Source organism: Aythya fuligula, chromosome 14 (assembly GCF_009819795.1).
Source record: "Aythya fuligula isolate bAytFul2 chromosome 14, bAytFul2.pri, whole genome shotgun sequence".
Classification (NCBI taxonomy): domain Eukaryota; kingdom Metazoa; phylum Chordata; class Aves; order Anseriformes; family Anatidae; genus Aythya; species Aythya fuligula.
In genome coordinates this window covers 18,743,797-18,760,852 of record NC_045572.1, presented here as the reverse complement: position 1 = coordinate 18,760,852, position 17,056 = coordinate 18,743,797, and the positions used below count along the sequence as shown (strand labels likewise).

At 47.4% G+C, this 17,056-nt stretch overlaps 1 protein-coding gene across 2 annotated transcripts in view; it reads left to right on the top strand.

Annotated features, from left to right (window-relative positions):
* NR3C1 (nuclear receptor subfamily 3 group C member 1) overlaps positions 1-1,725 on the top strand; it is a 62,067-nt gene extending 60,342 nt beyond the window's left edge. For both annotated transcript variants that reach the window (XM_032196999.1, XM_032197000.1), the window contains exons 8-9: positions 138-295; positions 1,213-1,725. In XM_032196999.1, the coding sequence (XP_032052890.1) occupies positions 138-295; positions 1,213-1,365 (311 nt within the window). In that variant the 3' untranslated portion in view covers positions 1,366-1,725. The remainder of the gene's footprint in view (positions 1-137; positions 296-1,212) is intronic.
* The last annotated feature ends 15,331 nt before the right edge of the window (positions 1,726-17,056 follow it).

The following is a 17,056-nucleotide window of genomic DNA, read 5'->3' as shown; positions in this document are numbered from 1 at the left end:
AGCTGCCATTTCATTTCTTAAATGAAAACTTAGTCCTTTTTCGTTTGGTCATTTTTGTGTATCTAATGTAATGTAGCTTAAATAATGATGCAGTTCATAGGTATTATATATCTTAAAGGTTCATGTCAATGTTACAGTTCCTAAGGAAGGCCTGAAGAGCCAATCTTTGTTTGAAGAAATTCGTATGACATACATAAAAGAGCTGGGAAAGGCCATAGTGAAAAGAGAAGGGAACTCGAGCCAGAACTGGCAGCGATTTTATCAACTGACTAAACTGTTGGACTCTATGCATGATGTAAGTTCTCAAATGAATGCTGTAAAAGTTCCAGATAAATAGTCTGGGTGTATGGCAGGAATCTCCTGTACATGTTTCATTTAAACAATAAATATGGGGACTGGGAGGATGGAGGTGGTCCTGCTCTCCCGCTGTCTAACTAGCCTAATGGAAAAAGGTGAACTTTGTGCTTCCAGAGCACCTTTGCAGTGGACTCCGTGGCAATTAATTCTATAATTTATATAACTTTAATTTAAAATGTAGTTTTTAAAGATGTTGTTGCTTTAAAATGGAGAAACTCTGGAATTTTAAGTTATTTTGGAATAGTAGGGGAGATATTTATGTTCATGTTTAAAAGCAGGATTAGCTCAAAGCAGGCTATTCAGGAATCTAGGGAAGTGTTTGAAATTACATTAAAATAATGCATTAGTGCTATTTTAGTAATGGTCTGCTTTTGCAAGGAATTTCAGAATTCAGGCTGTTCCCTTTTGCAGCATGTACTCTGAACTGTGCATAGTACAAAGTAATCCAAATAATGTTTAAGCTGGATAAGGTAAAGGAAACTTGAAAACATCAATTTTTTTTCCTATTAATTTACCTAACACCTCGAAAGACGATGTTTAGATATCCAAATATATGCCATTTATATGCTAAAATGGGAATTGATACAAAACGTCTTCAGTGTTTGTAAAGACCTTGCACGATCTATTCACTTGTTGTGTATTAGAATGGCATTTACAAGACTTAGTAATTAAGCTGAGGATAAGTGAACTTGCCTGCCCTGCACTGCAAGTGTTATCTGCAAGCGTGAGGAGTACTTGGGGCATGTGGCGGAACAGATACCACGCTGGCAGCAGATAGCAAGAAGGAAGGATGTAGGTTAATAGTGCTTCTGTATGCATTCGTGTGAAAGTAATTCTTTGCTTTATCACTCGTAGGTGGTTGAAAATCTTCTGAGCTTTTGCTTCCAGACATTTTTGGATAAATCCATGAGTATTGAGTTCCCAGAAATGTTGGCAGAAATCATCAGCAATCAGATACCAAAATACTCAAATGGAAATATCAAGAAGCTTTTATTTCATCAAAAGTGACTGCCTTAATACAAAAGGGTTGCCTTAAGAAAACGTCAAATGATAGCTTTTTTTTGCTTTTTTTGTAAAGAAAAAACCTATCAGACTTGTTAATTTTGTCCTTGCAGCGGTGTTTCTTTTTGTAATTATGCACTACATGTGGTTTACAGAGGGCCAAGATTTAGGCTATAGAAGCAGCGGATTTCTCACATTTGATACGTAACTGGGGAGAAAGGAAAGAAAAATAAATCTTATTTGTCAGAAATTATATTTCTCCCCCTGTGCAACATCAATGGATGCATCAAAACCACCGGTGACAAGATCTGAGGCTGTGTTATGAACATTCTGCTAATTAATTTCTGCAGTTGGCTGGAGACAATTTTCTAGGCTTTTTTTTTTTTTTTTTTTTTTAGTAAAGCGTTTTGGATTTTCTTTTTTTTTTTTTTTTTTTTTTTTTAAAGTTAAGGTAGCATTTTGGTTTATGCATGTAACCCGAAGAAAGTTTACAAGTGTATATCAGAAAAGGGAAGTTGTGCCTTTTATAGCTATTACTGTCTGGTTTTAGCAATTTCCTTTAACTTTATATACCGTGAACTAGGCTTGTTCATTTTTTCTTACATAATTTTTTTGTAATACTTCAAGATGCCTATTGTACAGCTGGTTTTTTAAGGTGGGGCAGCTCGTAGCTTTCCTAAATGACCTCTAGACATTAATCCTTGAGTATATTCATGTGAAAATGGGTTGGGCTTTTCTAACCTAATAGCTTTCAACTGTCAAAGTGACCATAAAAATTTGGCATTTTTTAAGGGCCAGGGTGGGTGGGAGAACACTCTAAAATCTAATTTCAATAGATGCGAATGAAACAAATACTTTTGGTATATGTGCAAAAGTGTTGGATATGCAGATTCATAGAAAATCAACCCAGTCCTAACTGGATGTAAATGAGCAGGTTATTTTATATATTAAAAAAAAAAGCCTGATTTTTTGCATATAATGCAACAGCCATAACTATAAGAGTCATGGGCTGCATTGATGCCAAGAAGATCAGTCCTGACTGCCCATCAGGAAATTTTCAGGAAAATATGCATAGCTTAAGAAAAGTTTACTTCTGTGCGGAGAAACTCACATTTTCTATACACTTAAACCTATCATCATACAGGTATATATGGAAAACTATCAGTGACTTAAGAGGCAGACATGTAATTATGCCCAGTGGTTTGGTTTTGTTCTGTTTTTATTGTATCGATTCTAGAACTGCTTTCTTCAGTGAGATGTTTACCTTCATGCAGCATAAAGCAGAGCAGCTGCGCTGACTGACTGTAACTCCGGATATACAGACTCCAAACTCGTGTGGTTAGAGACCCATTTTCACATCTTCACCTGTCACTGAACTGGTCCATCCTCTTTCCTGGAGAGCAGGAAAACTCCGCTACTGATTTCGTGGTCTTAGAGTTGTACGTCGAACTTTGTCTTTGTAAGGCTGCATCCATTCATATCAAATTACTAGCGTGCCATAAATTTACCATAGGTCTTGTGAATTTCTCCTTGTTGCCATTGATAGCTATATTTTAAAACGTTTAGAAGCTGTAGTAGCCTTTTCTATGTGCACCTTAACAATTTTCTGTATCTCAAAATTTAAATATTTACTAAGCCACTCTAAAATTTGATTTTTACTCAAAGTGGCCAGATTATTTGTGTAATAGAAATGAGAAAAATCATCTGATAAAATACAAAACCTAATATATTTTTATATTTAGTTATAGTTTCAAATATGTATAATCGGTATATTCGCTGATCTGAGAAAAGAAGGGAAGGGCTACTGCAGCTTTAAAAGCAATTTATTAAATGATTGTAAAATAGCTTGTATAGTGTATAATAAGGATGATTTTTAGATGACAGATTGCTTTATCATGATACATGTAATTATATTTTTTGTAGGGGTCACAAATACGCTGAATGGTAACCCGTACAAGTTGTGGTTTGTCTGGAGGCAGTACTGAAGGCGTTGACATTTAGTATCCAAAGAAATACTCTGTTCAGAAGGAAAACCTGTGTTCAGTGGATGTTGTTAGGGTTGGATTTACATTTATCAAATCACTGTGTAAAAATTCAAGTTGGACCTTGGATGGAAGACTCCTATCTGTATGTTTGGTTACCATTCATGTTTCATTGCTAAATCAGACCTCCGCTGCAAAAAATGTAAGCCGTAAAGATGCGTCTGTGCGCCTACATACATACACCTCTGAACATATGGGGTTAATTTCATATACAGCCTCACGTACCACAGCAAAAACAGCTTGAAAAATTGGGCAATAATATGCATACAGGTACCAGCAATATGTAAATATAGAGCATAGGTTGTTCACAATACACTAGTACATTTCTATTGTTCAACAAAAGTTTGTTTCCAAGTGAAATAGGAAACTAAATTTTCATCCTTTCTTAAATCTTTTTGAATGTTATACCTATTAAAAAGATACTATATTCAGTACTTTGGAGTAAAATATCATCTTTAATAAAAAAAAAAAAGTAATCATTCTCTTCTCTTTGAATGATCTGTAAAGAGTATGTACATTTTGTAACAGTTAAGGTAAACTTCAGTACTTCAATTATACCTTTCAGCCCAACTCAATGGAAATACTTACGTGACCTGTTTGAGATACAGATAGGAGTTTCATACTGTTTGGTTTCAGATGGGTTCTTTAGTTAAAAGGAAAACTCTTCTTACTTGGAGAATGTCTAGAAACTTTAATCCCCAGGGAGCTCAATTGGAGCTTGTGTGGAAGCGTGAGTTTGTGCGTGTGCAGGCGTGGGTGTGCGGGCACGTGCACATGTGCAAACGCTGGTTTTAGCATTTGTATACGCAAAGATACCTTTTTGTCTTTTCTTTGCCAGCAGAAAAGTAACTACGGTGACCGTGAACAAATTATCATCTTGAGAGAAATGCAGAACATAGGAGAAGAGAGGCTCTCTGCCCCTTTTGGTCTCTGTGCCTGTATATTCATTTTTAGTTTATGGGTTTAAGGAAAAAAAAGGAAACTGTGATGTTAGAAGAAAGCGTTCATGCTGTACATGCTGTTAAGTTTTAAACTTCACAATTAAAAATATGTATAGTGCTTTAGTAAGCAGTGAGAAGTACATGTTGTGTGTATCAGTAGTCCTTGTAGCACTGGGTAGTATCTGCACTCTGGATAAAGCAGGGAGAATTGTGACTTCTGTCTCTTCAGTGCCTTATCACATAGTGCATGCATCTGACCGAGGGACACCCGTGGGCAGGTCAGGACACATACGTGCTGCGTGGTGTACATTGCACATGAAAAACGATAGGAATGGCCTTACATAGGACAAGCCAGGGAATGGGGTTGGAGAGGGATAAACTGTAGATTTTGCGCAGCGTGGTTATCACCCAAAGCAAAAATGCCAGAAATCTCAGATTTTATTAGGAGCTTTGCAACTGGAAAGAAGGGAGGGAGGGAGGCTGGGAATCGGTGCCAATTTAAGCTTAGGAATGACCTTGCCATTTTCACAAAGAAAGGTCAAAAATAGGAGGAAGTGCCTGGATGAATGTCAGCTAAGTCCTGTTTCCCATAGTCGTACTTCAATGGGTGAGGACTTCAGGGTCATACCTTCAGAGTGAGTTTTTTTAAAAGATTGTATGTATTATATGCTAGTTAAGCTCTATCCTTAGTCCAGTCTGCAACCAGGTGTTGCTGAGCCATCGATGTTACATAGGAACCAAATTTTCAGGAAAGGAATAGAGCCTCTTTAAAACAGCGAGGCATTTGTTTTCTGATGAAAGGCTGTGTGTATGAAAATATCCCCCACCTCCAAACTAACGTGCATAACAGCATAGAGTCAACAGTGTGTCATTACTCTATTTTGTATATTAAACAAAAGATATATAATGGGGACAAATCCTATATCATACCGGTGTATGGCATTATTAAAAAATCATTATTTTTATCACAGTAATTTTAAACAACATAAAAATTAAACCAGTGACTCCTGTTTAAAAATAAAAGTTGTAGTTTTTTATTCATGCTGAATAATTCTGTAGTAACAAGTCTGTAGTTTTCACCTACTCAGTGAAATGTTGGACTGTAAAAGCTTGTGTGGAATTGTTGAACATTTATTTTTTCATTTAAATTTGCTGTTCTGGTAATACAAAGCCACACATCTGTACAGAAGTTGCAGTAAATGTGAGCCATTTACAGCAATGCCGAATAATGGACAGAAACCATATAATAAAATTCTGCTTTTTTCATTAAATGGCTCCAAAATGCTTTTGTAGAGTTTTTGCTGTGTACCTGACAAAGATTGCTTCTGATGACTGAATCAGTTCATCTCTGTTGTGTTCATTATGCACGTCACATGCAAAAATTATTTATACTAAAGCTAATTGCTGCTGTAGTTAAGTTCTGTAGTTAGAGAGTTTCTGGTAATTAAGTTCAGATTAACATTTTAATCAGAATTCATTACTGACATTTACCAAATTTTGCCCAATTTGCCATTGAATTCATAACTTCCATTTTCTGGAGGGGAAACTCTACCACAGTTTTCTAATGAAATCAACTCAGAAGCAGGTCTGTGCATCCAACCAAATGGACTTGTGCACATACTGAAGAGCATAAGCTGGCCAGGACTTTTAAGCTAAGAAAAACAAAACTAGATGTATTTAGGAAAAAAAAAAAAAAAAAAAGAGAGAGAGAGTTAAAATTGATTTAAAATGTCTTTTGTTACTCCAGTGTTCCTCAATGTTTTGATACTTGCCAGAGTGTTGATGGAAGCTCCTTACTAAGGGAGCTGCTGGCAGCTGAGAAGTTAGTGGTAAAAGGCAAATAAAAAAATGATAAAAGCGTATTCTGCGGTTGCAAATAATCAAAGTGTTAGGTGTTCACACTACATCTCCACGTTGGCCGTGCGCGATGCCTGCCCTCTGCCTCCCGAGGTGTTCCTGGGCTGTGCAGCCTGAGCTCGGTGGTGGCCGAGCCCTCGCGTGGGGCCCTCACGCTGTCGGCCCCATGGGCGCCTTCGCATCCTCCCTTTGGGCAGGGGCTTCTTTCTCCCTTTGTGTGCTGCTTTTTTACAACCTGCCTGCTGGCTCACGCTGAAGGCTGTTGTGGTGGTGCTGTGGAGCGCTGCTGCGAGGTTGCACCGTGCTGTGGGAAGGGAAGGAAGGTGGGGAGCAGCTGATGGAGGAGGAGGATGGGGCTGGACCCATCCAGGCACGAGCACCCTGTGGGGACAGGGACATGCTGTGGGGCCTGGGCGAGGGGCAGCGGGTGTGGGTGGGCTGCTGCGGGCATCCCTGTGGGAAACACCAGTGGGACGGGGCCGTGCAGCGGGGCCGACCATCTCCAGCAGAAGGCCATGACCAGACCCATGAAGAATTATTCCCTGAACCAGAGGGGCTGAAAAACACCTCTCTCAGTCCGTGGATTGGTGTAAGTGCATTGTGCTCGGTGTTCAGAGCACCTCCAGCCCCCAGGACAAAAAGCACCGTCTTGAAATCCGCTTCCTGCCTTGAAACCGAGCTTTTAGAAAGCAGCACATCTTCAGCCATCAGTAAATAAAACCGTGCGTTCCTCTCTCCTCAGCAGAGCTCACTCCTTTACCCCACTGGATCGCAGTGTGAGATTAGTGCCATAATAAAATCTACTTTAATTGCAACATAAAATGCCAACTTCCCAGCAGGGAACGATTTGTTTGAATTGTTTGCAATTAAAACAAAGGCTTACATAAATTTCACTTTGGTTCTTTTCGTGCTCCGCGTCTGTAGATCGGGGCTGGATGCGATACAAGAACAAGATTTATGATAACCGCATTTATTTGTATAACAATTGTGAAAAGATGTTTTAAGGGGGTACATCATATATTAAGATAAAGTAACTGCTTTCTGTCCAGCACCGAGTCACGGCCTCCAAAACGCCTCGTGGCAAAGTACAGCAGGTACTGGACATCCCTGTGCTCCACCTGGCATCTGCTCCGTCCCGTTGCGTTTCAGATTCCTCCCACCAGCAGGGTCTGAAATCAGCCAGCCCGGAGCTGTGCGCTGCCAGCGGAGCCCCTCCAGCACCAGGGCCCTGGGGCTCCGCGTGCCCTCCCCGAGCCCTTCCCGGGGGTCGGGCAGGACGGAGCCCCCCTACTGCCAGCGGGGGTGCAGGGGAAGGGGCAGCGCTGCTCACCTGCCGTGCTGGTGGGCGATGCTTTCCTGGGCATCCGTCTTCCAGGAAATTCAGACAAAACCCAGCATGGGACTGAAACTGGTGACTGTTTTGTGTTGTTTTTTGTTTGTTTGTTTTTTCACGCTATTCCAATAAAATGTTGACATTTGAGCAGGGATTGGCAAAGATGTCATTAAATGCCCTTTTTACAGTGCTGTCATCTGAGATGTCCCAGCCCCAGTACCCCTGACTTTCTGCTTGCCCCTAGGGCTGGCCAAAGGGTGCTGCCTTTGCCCTTTTCCTTGGCCTCAGTGCCAGTTCCATGAGCTCCAGGCAGGAACAGGGCTGCCTCGTTTCCCTGCCGGGGTTGCCAATACACCATGGACCTGAAGATATGTTATGTAGTACACAAATTAAAATAAATTCATAAGTGTAGGCATTCCACTCATCGGTGTAACGGGAGGAGTGGGAACCAGAGAGCTCCTCCAAAGGGGATTAGCAGTCCATCGATCTCAAATGCCTGCGCCCATGGCACAGCCTATGGAAACCTGCTGAGAACTGAAACGGGCGGAGGGGTGCCTGGGTAAATAGTCCTGTTCAATACTTCCTAGGCCTGGCACGGCTCCAATTCATAATTAAGGATATTCTCTGAGGTCACAACAGGGAACTTTAAGTTTAAAAAATAACAAGTAAGTGGAATCCTTCTAATTATAGGCTCTGTTGATTCAAGATTAAACCACATGAAAAGACTGAGGAGAAACTGCTGATGCAGCATTTAATACGGCCACTAATTGCGTTGCTAATGCGATAGGACAGGGGTTATACTTTCTGCTTGATGTGAGACGTGCTGAAGAAAAGTGACCCATTGTGCCCAATTAAGTGCCGTGGGCATGACCACGGGGCTGGCTGTAAAGGACCAGGAGCTGCAACCGAAAGCGCCTCGGGGCCGGGGGAGCTGGAGCCGGCCCAGGCTGCTGCCAGAGCCGCGTCTGCTCCCCCCGCAGCTCCCACAGCCCTCGCCTTTTCTTTCCCCTCCCTTTCCCTAACACTTTCTGGGAGGTTTCTGGTTTGGGCTCACAGGGGACATCGCTTTGTGTTCAGGACAAATGCTCAGCAGCGGGGCCCCCCCGGCAGCCCCGTCCCGCTCGGCTCCCGGCCTCGCTCCGCACGTTCCCCGACGAGCTGCAGCCTCTGCACCAGGGCACACATCTGCTGGGTGAAACGTGCCTGACCAGCAGCCCGGGAGCAGCCTTTCCCAGCTCTTCCCGTCACACTCAGCCTGCCCTGGCCTTTTCCTTCACTCGGGTGAGACCAACACCTGTGACAGCCACACCTGGCCGGGGAGCAGAGTCAGGCCGGAGCGCTTCGCAGCCACACGGATCCACACGCACACACACACACTTAGGTGTGCACATGTACCACGGCAGGGGGCTGGAGCAGGGTGATTCTTGCAGCTCAATTAATTAATTAATTACCTTGGTAGAAACATGCCACATTAGTTCGAAGAATACAGTGAACAGGCATTAAAAACAACGAAGCCCAGCTCGGGTACAAATGCTGAGAGCAAAGCGGCACAGAGCAGCCGGGATGGATGGGGCTCAAGGTGCAGCAGTGGCAGGTGATCCCCGGGGTGAGAACAACGCTGACCTCATGAACCACGACCCCACAGCCTGGAGCACCCCGGGACTGCCTGCACGAGGCTGGTGGCACCGCCAGCCCCACACGATGGACTTGGTGTCACCAGTGCACTAATACAGTAATGAACCTGCAGAAACAGAGCCTGCCAAGGGAATCGGGAGCTCTAAAACGTTAATATTTGTCCAATAAGCTATTAAGAAGCATTATCTGCCTAAATAATGATCACAAATAGTTTGACAAATATTTTTCCTTTGCCAGAAGTACAATTCTTTTGCCATTTTTCCTTATATATGGCCTTATTAAAGCTGCTCTACAAATGGTCACCCAGCATTTTTCGAATCACTTAGCCATCAGTCACGCTTTAATTGCAGCCGTGCCCTGCTTGCAGCAGCACTTTGGGAGGGCTGCGGGGCAGAGAAGTGCCTCCACCACAGGGCCGCGTGGCTGAGCCCCCTGTCCCCTCCCCAGGGACCTGCCTCGGGTGCCTTCCACAGCACAGCTGCTGTTGCGCCCCTGCAAGAACCGATCCTAAATGCGAAAGTCGCGATGCCACCCCAGCAGTAAAAAAGTAAAGCCCCAAAGTGCCCAAACCCCTCAGCTGGAGCCAGAGGCCGATCCCACAGCTCTTTGCTGGCTGACGCAGCGCGGCTGCAGCTGGGGTGCAGCAGGAGGCACGCGTGGCTCTCACGGAGCAGGAACGTGGCTCCCAGGGGGGCTCGGGCCGGAGCAATTGCCAAAATCACGGCGGCGATCCCAGCCCCTGCCCTGCGCACCACACCTCACGCACCTCGCTGCCGCCTGCCCTGGCAGGGGCTCGCTGAACATAATGGGTCTGAAAGAGCTCAAAGCTGCTGGTCTAAATATATCATTGTTGCTGGGGAAATAAATAATAAACAGAGGAGTGATTATAATCTTGTGGTTTAATTGGTTCTCCTTGCTGCGGCTGGAGGGCCGTCCCCGGGTGTTTCAGAGGAGCAGGCATTTCAGGTACCAGACCAGCAGAGCGCAACGTTAATTTAACAAAAAGCCAGCCAAATAAAATAAAAGGTGGTGCAGGCCAGACATGGCACGTGCGCTTCCCAGCCCCAGAATATTTAGTACGGGTTATGAATGAAGTAAAATTAACGAGCTCTGTCTGAAAAGGCATGTGCAGAGTGGCCACAAGCCCCACCAGGCTGGTGGATAAGAGGTGGTCGCAGCCCCCACGCGCGTTGTCCCGCGCCTCTCCTCTCACTGCAGGTCCCCGAGGTGCTGCAGGGGCTCGGGGCCAGCCCCGGGGCTCCGGGGGGAGGCAAAGCAAGGCAAGACAAGGCACACAGCACCAGGACCAGCCCCGTTGCACGAGGGCAGCTCCAGCAGCAGCAAGAAAAGACAACGCGAGCCAGAGGGGCACAGCGTGCCCCCAGCGCAGGCCCCGGAAAGCTTTCTTTTACACCCAAAAGTCCCGTGTAACGCTGATGTTCCCTTTGGCTAGTAGGCGAACCTGCTGAGCACTGGGCTGGCCCCGTGGCAGTGGGTACAGAAAGGGCAAACTGCGGAGCCCCTTTGCTTTCTGAAGGCTTTTTCTGGGGGGTGCTGAGCCCCCGGCCCTGCCCAGCCCTCCCCGCACCACCGCAGCTCCGCGGGAGCTTTCCCAGCTGCCCGCCCGCTGCGGCTTTTTGTCTCCTTCCTGAGTGCGTCAGTGAGTTTTAGAGCCCAGGTGCTATTTTCTAGACACCTTTGTCTGAGGTTTAGGAGCAAGAATAAGCTTCATTAACAGAAGGGAGGATTTATAATAGGTAATAGCTAGGTGCTACCTCGTGAGCCGTCAAACAGTTGTGCTAAATTACAAGCTGCTTTGCTGTGCTTGTCTTCAAATAATCAGCTCCTCACCCAGAGAATAGGGCTTTAAATGCCTATTTTTTTTAGAAAAGTTGTTTCTAATTTTTATTTCCCAAAAGCTAAAAAAATTGAATTAGCCCAAATGCACAAACTATAATTGCTTTGAGATTTCTGGTTCATTAGAATAATTAAAATACTATGCACTTTCTAAGCAGAACACGTCCCTTCAGCACTAGGTTTTCTTTTTTTTTTTTTTTTTTTTTTTTTTTTGCATTAACTTTCCTCAGTTTTACACCAGTTTGCTAAAATTTCATGGGTGCACCTGCTGCTTGGGCTCTCGCTGCACGACTTCGCTCTCAGACATCCCCCAGACCTCAGGCAGATAAATCAGGGCCATGAAAGCGTTTTGCTCTGCCCCAGGTGAAGGCAATCTTTGGGACCGCTGCTCCAGGACAGCTTTTCTCAGGTTTCCTGCAGGAGCAGTGCTCTCAGCCCCGGCACCTCCTGCCTGCCAGCAGTGCAGCTACTGGTACTGGGCTCACTCGGCCATTAAATATAAACAGCTATCAAAATAAAATTAAAAATTCCTCCAAGCAGCCTGTGTCTGCCACTGCAGCAGGCACAGCTGCCCCAGCCCCGGGCGGCCGTCCTGGCCACGGGGCTCTGCTGGCTCCGCGCCCTTTTAATCCCTGTTAAGAGCATTTTGTACACGGCCTGCTCTGACCCACTGACACGCTTTGCCATCTGAACAGGCAAGCACCACTTTTTTTTTTTTCTTTTTTTTTTTTTCATGCTGGCATCACCTTCCTCATGGGCGCTTCCATCCACATCTCCAAAGCAAGTGTCAAAGTTGAAATGCTGCTGGGAAATACATAAACAAATAAAAGGGGAAAAAGTGGAAAACTAGCAACTGCCATTCCGTGTCCCATGTGGCAGATGCCTCTGCAGAAGGGGCTGGGGGTGGTGGGGCCCGGCAGGGCTGGGGAAATGAGAGCGCCGGCCCCAGAACTGCTGACAAACGCCTTCCCGGCCAGTGGAAAAAAGCTTATGTGTAATCAAGCCTGCGCCCGCATCCAGGGAAATAAAGTTTCCTTGTTTTGAGTAGAAACACAGGTTTGCTTTTCTATCTGTATCTGCTTCCTGTGTCCTGCAGCCGGGTTGCATTCACAGACACACAGCGTGCACAATCAATTAAAAGCGGCCCTGTCAGGAGGATATTTCTGGTCCGTGTATTTTATTACCAAGTGCTATTCCAGGCTGGCTGTGATTTACTGCGTGCTGCTCCAGAGAGCACTGGAATCACGAGTTTTGTGCTATTTCAATCATTTCTGCAGGTCAGCCCAGACAGACACCCCGATAAGGAGCTGGGATTGGGGTTTGATTTCCCCCAAAACCAGGCAGGTTTGGGAAGGAGCAAAGACTGCTGGCAGAGGTAGGAAGCAAGTGGCAAATAATCTCTGTGGACGTGGGGAAAAGCAGAAGCCTCTCTGCATTTTCCCATGGCAAGGGCAATGCTGATTTTTCAGCCTTGGGCAGTGGCTGCCCCCCTGCAGCCTGAGGGGTGCTGCTCCCACCTTCACACGGTGCAGCTCTGCCTTTGGTCACCGGGCTGTGAAACAGCAGCTGGGCAAAGCGCTGTGCGTGTGGCAGCCCTATTTCCACAACAATCCTCTTATAACGTCTTGTTTTACTTGATGTCCTGGCACTGGTGTGGACGAGGGGTGTGGGTGTGCGGGGCAGAGCCCTGCAGTGACGAGAGCTCCTCGGGGAGCATGAAGCGAAGGCGGTGCCGCTGCTCACGGCTGAGCATCACCTGCAGGCCTGCATGCTGCAGGCAGCACCGGCCACAAACCAAGGGAAGGCTCAGAGATGCCCCGGGAACGTACACAAATCCTGCACGAGCTGTTTGGATTTGTACCGTGAAATCTCTCAGATAAATCAGAATAACTCCTCTTTAGTATTTAAACAGAGCCATCAGCTGGCTAGTGCGGGAACCCAGACGTGACAGCGCTACGAGTCTCTAATGAGCATCTTCCTCTCATCCCTCACTTCCAGCCTCTTTTAAGCTGTCAGCAGAAGTGAAACTAAAATAAGAGCCACCATTCTTCAAGGGAAAATTCCAGTGCTTCAAATGCAATTTACAAAATAAAGTGGCAGGCAGAGCCTGAAATAAATATAACAAAACTTCTGCTCCAGGCTCACCGAGTTCAGCCCATTCCCTAGGGCGGAGGCGTTTGTCCTGCTGGTCCCAGTGCAGACAGACCCACAGCTGGGTACTGAGGAGCTCACACCCAGCCGGGTGGCACTGCCACAGGAGGGGCTCATCCCTTGGGTGCCCAGAGGCGCTGCCCCATCCTGCTGCGTGCCCACAGCCCCTGGCCCATGCAGCCCCCGGGGCCGCTCCGTCTCCCTCCGTGTTAAGCAGCAGGGACCAACAGGAGCCCGTCTGCAGCTGAAAGTGCTGGTGCTGAGGATACAGCACCCACATAACCGTGTGTGCTACAGCAATAAGCAGAGCACCACGAGCTGCTGTGGAGCACAGCTGTAATTAGCTGTAATGGACTGGGCTGCAATTCAGAGGCCACCGAGCTCGGCAGAAGCCATCTCGAGACAAGACAATTACCAGGAGGATGTTTTGTCTGACTGCTGAGCCAGATGGGAATCTGAAAAATTTATGGCCAGCATCTGAAATTGTTGCTCTTACTGAGTAATAGCCTGCTCGAAAAAAAAAAAAAAAAAGAGAAAAAAAAAAAAAAATCAGCCCAGCCCAGCCCAGCCCAACCCAACTGGCCCCAGCAGCGCACAGGGACCTGCTGCGAGCATTACCCAGCCCTCTGGGTGCTCCCAGACCACACGAGCTGCTCCACGTCCTGCTGCAAAACTCCATCAAATCAGTAAAATACCACCAGGCAGCAGCTGCAGGTAGGATGTGAGGAAATAGCCTCAATTTGCACCAGGGGAGGTTCAGACCGAGTCTCGGGACGAACTGCCCAGGTGGTGGAGGCCCCGTCCCTGGAGGTATTCAGGAGAGGTGTGGATGTGGCACTAAGGGACAGAGTTTAGTGGCGGACTTGTAGTGTTAGGTGATGGTTGGACTTGATGATTTTGAGGGTCTTCTCCAACCTACACACTGCTACAACTCTGTGGTGCATGCAAAAGAAAGTCAGGCCCCAATGCTGATGCCGCTGCTGAAAAATAACACCAAGGTATGCATTTTTATAAGAAGGAGGTCCCTAAGTACTGTACCCTCTAAATGTGGGGATTTGGATGTTTTATGTGTTTGAAATTCTCAGTTACACGTGGTGTGCTTTCTCTTCAGAGGGCAGAGATCAGCTCACGCCAGCAGCCCATGCTGGGGGATGCTGCTCGGAGCTGAAAGCCTCCGGCTCCAGCAGCACCCACGAACGCAGGAGGCACAACGCTGCAGGAGCTGCTCGGGATGGGGAGGCCCCAAACACAATCAAGGGTGATCCTGTGTGAAACATTTACCCGTTTTTTTCTCCTTTCCATTGATCCTTCCTGTCCGTCTCCTGTAATCCTGACAACACATCAATTCAGGGAGCGTAACACGTCACCCAGGCAGAGCACGTTGCTGTTAAAGGCAGTCGATAGAGGCAGGGGGGATTTAAAACGCAGGTGGTGCCAGGCACGCTGCCCCGGCTGCAGCCAGCCGCGGTGGGGAGGGAGTGGAAAGGGGGCAGCTCCCCACCGGGCAAGGGGGCAAAGCCCCGGCACTGGCATCGTCTTCTGGAGAGGCGAAGTCAGCGTCTGCCATCTGCTCTGCAGCGGCTGCTGGGACTGGATGAAGACCAACCCCATCTTTTACTTTATGGGAATAAACAAACGGCACGAATACTCACTATTATAATCCGAGGGCAAACAGGAATCAGTGACCTGCCGCTGAAACGCTGCCGTTGATCCCAATAGACCTCTCGGCCCTTTTCACCCACACCTCGAAGTGGAAGGCATGGCAGATTTCAGAGGCTGAAGCCAGCGGCTTTGCTGAGCTCCTCGTCCCTGCCAGAGCAGCAGCAGCCTCCTGATGTGCCCGCTGTGGCCTCAGTGGGTCAGTGTGCCACCCACAGGTGTGTTAGTCCTGTGAGCCTACCAGAAACCTCGGGAAATCAAAAGAATTACCTAGGGCCCTTCTTAAATGCTGTGCACATCTAAAAACTAAGATTCATGGTTGCTGGGTGTGGTTTCTGGATCAGCATCTTTGTTCCCCCCGGGGCTGTTGGACAGTCCATTTTTTTCCTCATGCCATTTCTTCCCTTACTCCACTCCACAGCTTCTCACCATCTGACCACGGCTGGTGCCCAGACGCGGAGATCTCCGCTTGCTCTGGTCCCCCTTGGTCATGCAGGGGCCAGGAAGGATGGGGCAGGGCTGGGGCTGCTGCGTCCCAACACAACCGAGCAGGGGGCACGGGGCCAGGGAGCAGAGGGACCCCCATGCTGGGGGCTGGCAGGAAGGGGAGCAGCACTGCCATGGCCCTAGAAACTAGGAAAAAAAATGGACTTCTTCCTATTATTTTTTTTAAGACAAAAGTCCAGGAAATTTAATTACTGTGAATGAATCTTAAAGAGGTCTGAAATTTCAGTTTCTGTCCTTTCTGTGACACCACAAAGCACACAGAGAAGCGAAGGCCCAGAGGGTGTTTGTGGATGTGTGTTTGCAAGGCTTTTTTTTTCTTTCTGTAGTCGGTTTCAAATGTCCTTCACTTCTCTTATTACAGGTCTTCTAAAAATATCAAATATAGCTCTTTCCCTCATTATATTTTAAGATACTCTATTTATACATTAATTCTTTCAAAAATAAAAAGTGACACATACAGCAATTCAGTCACTCAGAGTCTTTAAAATTATTACAAAAAGACAAGACACCCATTTTCACCAGTGTGCGATCGCGTCACTTCTACACAACAGTCTCTCTGCCCACAGGCTGCATTTTCTTTCAGGATTTTCTATTACAAAATATAATCATTTCAGCTTCTGACAGGGTACCTGGCAGGTCCAGCTCTGCAGGCACACAGGGCTCTTTCTCCCCCCCCCACTCCCTCTTAAAAACGACCCGAAACAGCGAGAGGTTTGTCCACGGAGGCACGAGCGTCCTTTTGGAGGCAGGCGCAGTGGGGATGGAGCCGAGGGGCTCCTCCTTTGTTTGCTGCAGGTTGACTACACCAGCGATGGATGTTCCGGGGGTACGGCAATAATTTACCTCGCACAGCCAGCACTGCACAGACTTGGCACAGACAGACGACACGCCAGGCTGCAAGCACAGAGACCACCTAAAAAGCAACGGTGGCGAGTAGCAAATGCAGCTCCAAAATGGCACGAGAGCGGCCCGGGCATTCGCAAAGCTTGGATGTCTCCCCCTGCAATGTGCATTGGGAAGCGGAGATACAAAACAGCCAGTCAGACAAAAGAAGTAGTATTTATCTGGAGCTGCATCTTGCCCTCCAGGAAGGAAATGCCGGTTGCACAGATCACAGATGTTTACCCTGCATAAATCTAAATCTAAAAAAAAAAAAAAAAAAAATAGAAAAGAAAAGAAAAAGAAAAAACTTGAAAAAGTTGGAGGGGTTTGGTCCCAAATGTCCCCTGGTGGGGACCCGGCCGCCCCCAGCCCTGGCACCCGGTGAGGCTGCGCCCAGGCGGGGAGGGAAGCTGGGTGTCACGCAGGACGCCGCCGCAGAGCAGCCTGCGGTCTGCTGCCAGCCCCGAGCACCTTCCCCCACCACATCGTGCTGGCTGACGGAGCGCGGGGAATGGCTGGGGAGCAAAGGGCTCCTCGGTGCTGAAGGCTCTTCCTTCCACCGGGCAGGATCCGTGCCGGCAGCTCCAGCTGCTGCTCCTCCGTGGGCAGCCTCACGGCAGCGGTGAGCGGCCAGGCGGGGGTTCACACTCTGCAGGCGTAGCCCCCCTGAGCCTGCGGGCTGCTGCTTTGCTGCTTTCCTCGCTGCTGCAACAGCTCCGGACAGGGGACGTGGCCTTCAGGCACCGCCTGCCTCTGCACGATGCTGGGAGAGCCGAGCGACCTCCCCGAGCCTCCTGCAGGCCCGGGCACCGCGGAGCACGGAGGGACCCGCG